Source organism: Nicotiana sylvestris, chromosome 6 (assembly GCF_000393655.2).
Source record: "Nicotiana sylvestris chromosome 6, ASM39365v2, whole genome shotgun sequence".
Taxonomy (NCBI): Eukaryota; Viridiplantae; Streptophyta; class Magnoliopsida; order Solanales; family Solanaceae; genus Nicotiana; species Nicotiana sylvestris.
Window position 1 is genome coordinate 53,275,583 of NC_091062.1, and position 9,562 is coordinate 53,285,144.

Genomic DNA, 9,562 nt, shown 5'->3' on the forward strand with positions numbered 1-9,562 from the left:
AAGCTTAGTAATTTATGTTTTTTTGGATGATTTGTTGTTTAGCTACCATGTCTATGTGGAGCTAAACTTCATGTTTTAGGGTTGTGGTTCTTTCATAATTATTGTTATTCGAATATTGATTTTGATTTCTTGATTTATCGTATTAGTTTATTTATTCAATCCCGCACATAATTATTTGGTTACTTGATCACCAATTGAATACTATTTATGAACTAGAATTGAACTCAAAAGTGAGTATTCTAGATTGCATATAGGATTGAGCAGAGCAAGTTCTTGAACCTAAGTATCGGGGAATGGATTCGCGGTTAGGATAAACATATACCTAATTATCTTACTTGGTTGATATACAGAATTTATAAAGGCATTCTTGTTAGTTCTAATTCCATAGACATATGGACATTAAGTTAACTTGAATAGGCGAGTAAGAACTCGACAAATTCTTATGAGCAATATTAATCCTATCGATCAATAAACTAGATAAATTAGTTAATCAATTCAATTGTCCGGTAAACACCTCTAGTTTGAGAATTGCGAGGCCCAAAACCGGGAAGATAAAAGAAGTATGCTGACAACATGAAGAAGAGAGGCATAGATAGCTGAGAGCTAGCCGGATACTCGGACAACGAGAAAGAGAAAAACTAATATTTTTTTGTTTATCCCCCCTCTTTTGAACAATAATATATCGCATGTCACGCTCGCATGAGTTGCGAATCATGCACAATAACATGTAAGCAAAGTGTGTCAAAATGAGACAGTTTTGGTATAGTTAAAGTGTTCAAATGGTCATAGCCAAGTTTAGGTGGCCAGGTAGAATATCGGGACAAGTTTAGGGGGCCATCTATGTATTTGGCCTACATTTTCTATCTGCCAAGGGAACAAAGACAATCGTCTGCTGCATAAAGAAAATAAGCTAAACCAAATGGGCATTTCACATTTTATCTCTCCGCCAGACTTCCTCCTATTGCCTCAGATATGGCTGCAAGTTGATGACCCACATCTTTATGCAGCTGCATGCCTTCATTATTAGGTTTACATATGTTAAAGATGTTGCGGTACACCGTATATCAAGGAGCTGCCTTGTTGAGAATTCGCAGATATGATGAGGTCTCAGTAAGCTGTCTGAGAAGAAGTGCATCTGCCATTGCTACTGAGTTCATTTTCTAGCAAATCGAGAACAAGCTGGGCTGATGAACGTATATCATGACCTTTAAGATCATGACTTCTCAGCATCCAATACTCCGATACTCAACAAGTCCTAGGTGAAAACAGAATGACAACCCGTTAGAACAGTGGAAACTCACAGTTCTCAAAACAAAATGTAGTTTAAGAAAAGACTAACTTAAAAAGGAGATCTGTTAGAAACTGACTTCAAAAAGTCTGGAGAATGCAGTCTCCAAGGTAATTAAGTCTATAAATGGTTTCCTGATGATCCATACACATCATCTCCATATGACCTGCCTTTTTTTTCTTATTATGTTTTGGACAGAGGTGTTGAGAAACAAGCGACAAGAAAAAGCTTGTCACCAGTAGAGCATGTCATGTTAATGAACTGTCAAATACCTGACCACAGTCACCCAAATGATCTCTGACTTCAAATAACCAAGAAGGGGAGAACATATTGAATAGGATTATGATCAACAACAATTGAAGATACCTTATCTCTACTTCAGAAAGTCGGTGGAGGCAGGATTTGTTCGAACTTTAGCAGAGAGTCGGAGAACAGCAGCTGCATAGACCAAATTATAACAAGAATATTCGGCAAACTCTTAGTCTCAAAGATGGAAAAAGTTTCAGCTATGCTATTGCAATTTGCTGTCATATGGACAGTACTGGTTGTGAAATTTGAAAAAGAAACTAATAAGTTAAAGCATCAGATAGATACTTCTAGACATTAATGCTAAAGCAACTAGGACAGTTCAAGCAGCACTCTTTTACCTATGTTTCACAATTGGCCTTCTTTATAGTAATGCTGAAGCTCCCCTGTGATTTATGCAAGATTTCAACTCTATACATCTTGCTAGAGCACATAAGCTGCAGAAGTAATCCAAACATAAAGGCCAAGCAATAAGCCGAAACAAATTAATTGAACAGACTGCAGATGAAGCTCACTAGACAGCCCTAGTGCATTAAAACAGAATAAACAAAGGAATGCCAAATACCTATTCTGACAGATCAGTGTCGGTATACAGTACACCACCTCGTGAACTGCAGAATAATTCTTATAACCACCTTGTATGACGGATATCTAAAAGGATATCAAACGCAGAAATAGCCTTCAAAAGGTAGAAGCGACCAAAGTTCAAGCTGCAGATGTATCAGATAGCCTGATTTCAATTATTGAAGCTGGTTTAAGTTAGAGACCGACTGCCATGGAGACCTTATCTCCAGCAAGCAAGATAAATGTTCCCAGTGTTAAATTGATCAGCTTTTCGTTCTTTCTACAGCAATACTTAGCTTCTTTTCTTTTTCTTCTTTCTTAAAGCATTTAGCTTCTCCCTCACGACTGTCAATCTTTCACATAAGGCTTCGGTGCTTGAATATTCGCCTGCCAATCCTCTCTCTTGCAGATCACTTAGAAGACTTTCACCCTTTGCAAGATCGTTTGCAGAACAGACGGCATTGACAAGAACTGTAAAAGTTGTAACATTGGGACACAGACTCCTCTCTTTCAGCTCCTCATAGAGATCAAACGCATGATCAATACAGCCACCAGCACAAAGGCCCGTTATCAGGACATTGTAAACAATAACATCTGCCTTTGCACCATGAAGATCCATTGTCGCTTTCAATTTTAAGGCCTCAGAGACCTTAGAACTTTTGCAAAGTCCATGCATAACAGTTGTGAACGTGGCAACAGTTGGAATTAGATGCACCCGAAGCATACATTCAAGTACCAGCATTGCTTCCTCCATCTTCCCACGATGCACAAGCCCCCGTATAATCGCACCCTCAGCTACATTACGGGAACTAACACCTAACAACTCCATTTCATCTTTTACTTTGAATGCTCCTTTTACATCTCCAACTTTACACATACTAGTGATTAGATTACTATATTGTCTGTCAATTGGGATGAAGCCCTCTTCGAACATTTTATGCAAGAGACGACGTGAATTTTCGAAGTCCAATGTTCTTTTCAGTCCCTTAAATATTGAGTTGTAAGTGTCTCCATCAGGAGAAACACCAACGGCAGTCATTAAAGTAAGTAGATCAAGGGCCTTCTTCATCTCACCCCTTTCACTATATTTACTGATAATCATGCTGAATGTGAATTTATCTGCCACTGTTCCTCCCACAATAATCTTTATCATAAACTTAACTCCAATATCCAGCAGGCTCGACTCACAGAGTCCACAAATCACATAATGGCATGTTAATTTATCTGGAGCAAAACCTTTTTTTCTAAGTGACTGATACAACTTAGAGCACTCAGATATGTTTTTCTGTCTCGAGTAGCCTCGTAATAGAATATTGTATGTAGCCAAGGAAGGCATTTGATTTCTCTGTCTCATTGTAGAAATGAAACTGCTAACCTTATCCATTTGACCATGTTTTGTGTAACCATCCATCATCACATTCAGTGCCACTGTATCTGGGGTAAGTCCACTCCTTGTCATCTCATCATAGAAGTAATGGGCAACCTTAGGCAAGCCACTCTTGAAAAGACCATCAATGATGCACGTATACATGACCTGGTTTGAAGAGGGGTTTCCTCTATTTAATGCTCTTCCCAACAGAAGAATTGCAGCAACCAACTTATCCTTCCCACACAAGCCAGCTAGGAGATTGGTGTATGTATGACTATCAGGGAGCACGTTATTCTGAACCATCTCATCGATAAGGATTAACGCCATGTGCAAGTGGCCTAACTTACAGAGCTCAGCCAGCAATGAGTTGTAGACAACAACATCTGTAGCACAGCAAATTCCACGGAGTCTATCAAAAAACCCAAGTGCCTCTGTAAGGTTTCCTCCTCTGCATATTCCCTTTAGTAAGCTTGCATAGGTGTACAAGCTAGGCTGACTACCCAAGTTAATCATTTCGTCAAACCAGGATAGTGCTTTTAACCCTTCACCTACACTTCCGTAGCAATCAATAACAGAAGTAAAAGCAATAGAACTGGGAACAAGACCAATCTTATGCATGTGACGCATGAAATCCTCTGCCTCTCTTACTCTTCCACAAGTACAAAGAGAAGATATTAGTGAGTTGCATATGAAAGTGTTAGGACTATGGCCTGATTTTTGCATCATTGCATAGACTCTGATTGCTTTTAGGGGATCTTGCTGCTTACAGAAGTTGTAGATCAAAGTAGAGTATACCACATCGTTTGGAAAAACACCAAACCTGTACATCTTACTTAATATCTCCATTGCTGTATTTAGCATTCCAGCTTTACAAAATCCATTTAGAAGCACCGAGTATGCAACAACATCAAGACATATACCCCTCTCAAACATTTCCTCAAGTAAAGGTACAACTTCTCCAAGTGACCCCATTTTGCACATCCCTTCTATTAACATTGTATATGCAATATGATTAGGAGATAATCCATCAAACTTCATCTTCTTGAGGATATTTCTTGCAGAATCTAATATGCCATGCTTGCAGAAACCGTTCAAGAGAGCCCCATAACTAACTTCATTGGGCGTTAAACCTCTTAGCTCCATTTCATTCAGCATTTCTTGAGCCTCTTTAAGATTGCCTGCTAGACAATGCCCATCAATCAAAGCATTGAAAGTTATACAATTTGGTGAAAGATTTAATGTCAGCATCTCATGAAAAATCTTCATTGCAACATCAATCTTACCCTCTTTCACAAACCCGTTAATAAGAGTGTTATAAGTGATATGATTCGGAACAATCAATCTCTTCCTCATCTTCCTCAATAGTAAATAACCTTTAGAACTCCTATTATTCCTACATAAGTCATCTATAAACATATTGTACGTACAAACATCAGCCTCAAGACCCTTAGAATTCATGCAATCGATCAATTCTAAAGCTTCTTTATACCTGCCCTTTTTGCAATACCAATTAAGCAAAGTATTATAAGTAACCACATCAGGGATATAACCACTCTCTACCATCTTCGCAAGCAAATAACTCGCTCTCTTGACCTTTCCTTTGGCACAAAGAACTTGTAAAAGTATATTGAATGTACCAACATTAGGGCAAACATGTTTAGCAATCATTTCTTTGAAAAACGACCATACACACTCAGCATTCTGCTGCTTCCCCATCGCTGCTAAGAGCATATTACAAGTGTAAACCGATGGTTTAAATGCTCGAGAACTCATCAAATGGAAAATCTGAAGAGCATAATTAAGTGTACCTTTTCTCACATAAACCCTAATTAAAACATCAAAAACAGAAGGGTTCGAACTACAAAGACGATATGTATCCATAAGAGACTCAAAAACAGAACTTGGCGTAACACCTATGTCAGATAAATGCCTCAAAATTGACTTAACATAGTCATGCATTCTAGCTCTAACGAGTATGTGGGTAGTTATACCATACATATGAATAATGTGACTGAATTCTAAACCGGGTTGCTTAATAAACCAGTTCAAAAATTTCAAAGCTAACTTCCCATGAATTGGCCTCAGTGAAGCCATTTTATACCCCATATGATTGAGCGAGTCCCAACGGTCCATGGTTAGAATAGTGTAGATACTCTTCTCCATTTTTTCACCTGTTCACACATATATATAAACTTAAAAACATATACATGAAAAAGAAAATTAAAAGAAGAAGTGAAAAAAGGGAGAGGGGGAAAAAGTACTTGCTGCTTGGGAGTTCACTGGATAATTATTTGCTGTGCGAACTTTTCTAGAGAACCCCATTTGAGAGAAAGCTCTAAACCGCGAACGCATCGCATCAATGGTTAATTTTGTATTTGACTTTTGGTGTAGCGGTGCTGTTTTTGTGTTACATTCTGCGGAAGCCAAATGGAAAATGGCACTGCCAGCTGATGAATTGTATTGGAATGAAACAGCCAAAAACTGTGTTTATTTCCTAAACAAATGTCCAAAAGTGGGCGGAGTGCTATTTCCTAAACTTCAAGGACGCAAGTGTAAATATTACACACTTGTCAAAACCCAGCTGTGATACTAGGCTTTAACATAAACCCCAGCCCTTATTTTTGGTTATTTTTGCAGACAGAAAATTTTAGAATTTTATAACACGGCTAAATTATCAATTTGCTTCCGTTACAATTACTACTGTATAGGGTAAAATATGCTATGACACGTGGCTGTCCAGAAGAGGGACACGTAGAACCCAAGACGGGGGATGGCTAAGGCCGAAGGCAACTGTTCGGTCTGTCACCGGAAGAATAAAGCTTATAAGAATATAATAAATACTTTTCGCCCAGTAGTATTTAATAGAGAATATTTCATGGCATTAAATACGATTGTTCGCTACAAGGAATTTAGCATTTGTATTCACCGTTGCATCTTCATCAATGACCCTCATAATTGACATTAAAAAGGGGTACGATCCTAAAACCTCCTTCCCTAGACGTAGTTATAAATAGTGCGCTCAGTTATCGTTGTAAAGGACACGAATATTCTGGAAAACTTATGCTACATTCCATACAAAGCTTAATACAATCTTATTTCCTTGCTTTTTAATTTCATTGTTGTTGTGCCCGAAAACCCTATTCCCGGAACTGCTGTTTCTGCTATTTCGTCTACATCGTAAGGCTAAGTATTGCATAATTCTTCAATTATTTTATTATTTCAGGATTAAATTAATTCACTTATCTAGAAATCACGTATAAATTCAGCTGTACCGTTTTACGGGTAAACAATTTGGCGTCCACCGTGGGGCCTAGACAGTCGTGCAATTAAATTGATTCTTGCCCTTTTACTAACATGTTTTGATTATTTTGTCTTACAAAAAATCATAAGAAATGGCAGATAACACTTTTAACAACACGCACAACCCCGAGATTCGAGGAGATCAGCCTCATTTCGAGGACTCAATCAGCGACACCCACAATGAGGGGAATGGCGCCACACCGGTGCATGACAGGCAATATCCTCGACATGTTGGGGAGACAACTCCCGTTGATGCTGATGAGGAACATGTCGTTGATGCGGTAAGGGTCTTGTAAGAGCAACATGCGATCATTATAGGCCACCTCATGCAACAAGATAAGGTTATGACGGAGTTGAAGTAGGCGCTATCGGGGGCTTCTAATAATGCGAACAGACGAGATCCAATTCCTCCCGGCGCTCCCCCGAATCAAACAACGAGGGTCGAAAACAACACTCCTAAGGGCGAAGTTGACACCGATAGGGCTGGGGAGAGCGAATCCGGCCTCAATAACGAGAATCGTCCTTTTAAGAATGAACTTTTACGGTTTATGAGTGTCACACCTCCTTTTTCGCCCGTGCCGCCTCAAGGGGGCGCGGGGGGGGGGGGAGTTTTTTCCAATTAAAGGACAATCGAAACAGGATTTATTTATTTATTTCAGAGTCGCCACTTGGGAGATTTATGGTGTCCCAAGTCACCGGTTTTAATCCCGAATCGAGGAAAATATGACTCTGTTTAACAGTCCGCGAACCAGAAATTCGAGTAAGGAATTCTGTTAATCCGGGAGAAGGTGTTAGGCACTCCCGAATTCCGTGGTTCTAGCACGGTCGCTTAACAATTTATACTTGGCCTAATTATCTGACTTGTTACACATTTTAAAATTATTGCGTATTTTTAACTTTTATTACCGCTTTTAGCTTGATTATTTGTAATTATAGAATTGTCTTGAAACGAATCACGCGTACATATATTCGTTTTATTTTTTGTATGTAAGGAATCATGTCACGAGTATGTGTACATAATTAAATTAATAACATTTTTATTAAAAAAAATGAACTTGGCCGAAGTTGCACGTGCTTAAAACAAACTACGAACATTTGTCATTTTTTGTATGATTAAATGGTAAGCGGCGCACCTTGGACTATATGAGATAATTTAATTTAATAACCTCCAAAAATCCATTTTTTATTGAGAAGATTTGTTCAAAGTTGCGCGAACGCATACTCCGAATTGTCTTTAGAACTGTAATCATATCACGCGAACGTGTCCACAACCACGACAATATATTAAATGTGCCTAAAGCAACTAACGCGTTATTAACTTTGCGAGGGCCCTGAAAATTAGCTAAGTGGCACGCCTCAAATTTTAAGTTTTTTTTTTGAAAGAAATAATTATATGAGGGCCACGCATTTGTCATTTTTATTTGGCACGGCGCATCCCAATTATAAAAGAGTTATTATTAATTATCTGAGGGCCATAGATTATTTAACAAAATGGCAAATATCAATTTCTAAAGAGTTAAAACTAATTAAATGAGGGCCATGAGTTTTGGGACTTTATTCAACATGGCACACCTCGAGTTGTTTTACTCAGCCAAAACGAACTAAGGATGTTCATAAGTGATTATTTTGCTAAATGGAAAAAATATGCTAGCTTTATGACTTAATTGCTTTACCAATGCCTATGCGAAATGGCTCGAACCAATAGATCATGTTTGTTTTAATCCCAATCCAATTTTGTATCTTTCTAAGATTAACAACCGACCTAACCAAAGTAAATGCTAACCAAGCAACCTATCAATTAGTGAGGTAATGGAAATTCAATTTAACGAAATTCATATTTTTTCAAACAGCTTATTTTTCCAACTAAAGATAGAAGCTACATAATATTGTAGCAAAATTATGAATACTAGCAAATGTTTAAATAAATACAGAGGAGGCAAATTATATTTATTCAATTCTTACGTACCAAGAGAACAATACAGATCCGCCGATTATTGCTGGCTTAAAATGATTACTAGTTTATATCTAAAACCCTTAAAAGAGAATAGCCATCGAAATAACTTAAACAAACATATACCAACCAAATTTCGAAATTACGACAAATCCATTGCAGCAGAAATGGAGGATCGTAATTCAACATACTTCAGATTTCCATTTAAACTTAAAAGCCAAACGAATCAAACATAATAATGGTTTGATTATGAAAGCAGGATTACACTCCAATTTCAACGATTAACAAAAGGGAATGAAATTTAGCCATTTCAGTTTCACAACAACGCAATTAATCACGTTGCTCCTGCGCAGAAGCTACCATATCTAGTGATATTTGATCATTCAATATCTAATTAAACAAATGACTACTCAAAATTATATGCAGAACTCCATTACTGACCTAACTAAGCAAACATGCTGTCCTGACTTTTTAAACAGGTTTAAACATTATGACCAGGTCCATTTACACAATGCTGGTTTTAGATTACAAAATATTCGACCAGAATCGAATCCCATATCTATTTTAAACCAAACTCAACCTCTAGAAGCATTGTCACTGACCAACATTCAAACGCAAATATGTTCAAACTAAAACTTGAAATAAAGACAGAATTAAACTCTTCTAATGAGGTTAAATGGCCAACATGCTTCAGATTTCCATTTCACAGAAGGGTTTACAGCGGGTAGAATAAAAATGTACCTAGAAATAAAAGAAGGAAGCAGAAAAATGAGGTATCAGCAGT

At 37.7% G+C, this 9,562-nt stretch overlaps 1 protein-coding gene across 1 annotated transcript; it reads right to left on the reverse strand.

The window, feature by feature from the left end:
- Window positions 1–689: 689 nt before the first annotated feature.
- Window positions 690–5,968, reverse strand: LOC104233244 (pentatricopeptide repeat-containing protein At5g55840). Its single transcript, XM_009786609.2, has 5 exons — window positions 5,789–5,968; window positions 2,160–5,698; window positions 1,936–2,031; window positions 1,655–1,726; window positions 690–1,255 (listed from the first exon to the last, which is right to left on the reverse strand). The coding sequence occupies exons 1-2, from the start codon at window positions 5,877–5,879 to the stop codon at window positions 2,451–2,453; spliced, it is 3,339 nt and encodes a 1,112-aa protein (XP_009784911.1). The 5' UTR covers window positions 5,880–5,968; the 3' UTR covers window positions 690–1,255; window positions 1,655–1,726; window positions 1,936–2,031; window positions 2,160–2,450.
- Between the last annotated feature and the right edge of the window lie 3,594 nt (window positions 5,969–9,562).

Coding starts and splice junctions, on each gene's coding strand:
- LOC104233244 (XM_009786609.2), bottom strand. CDS start 5,879: ATGCGTTCGCGGTTTAGAGCTTTCTCTCAAATGGGGTTCTCTAGAAAA. Junction 5,699..5,788: donor AGTGAACTCCCAAGCAGCAA/GTACTTTTTCCC, acceptor ATGTGTGAACAG/GTGAAAAAATGGAGAAGAGT.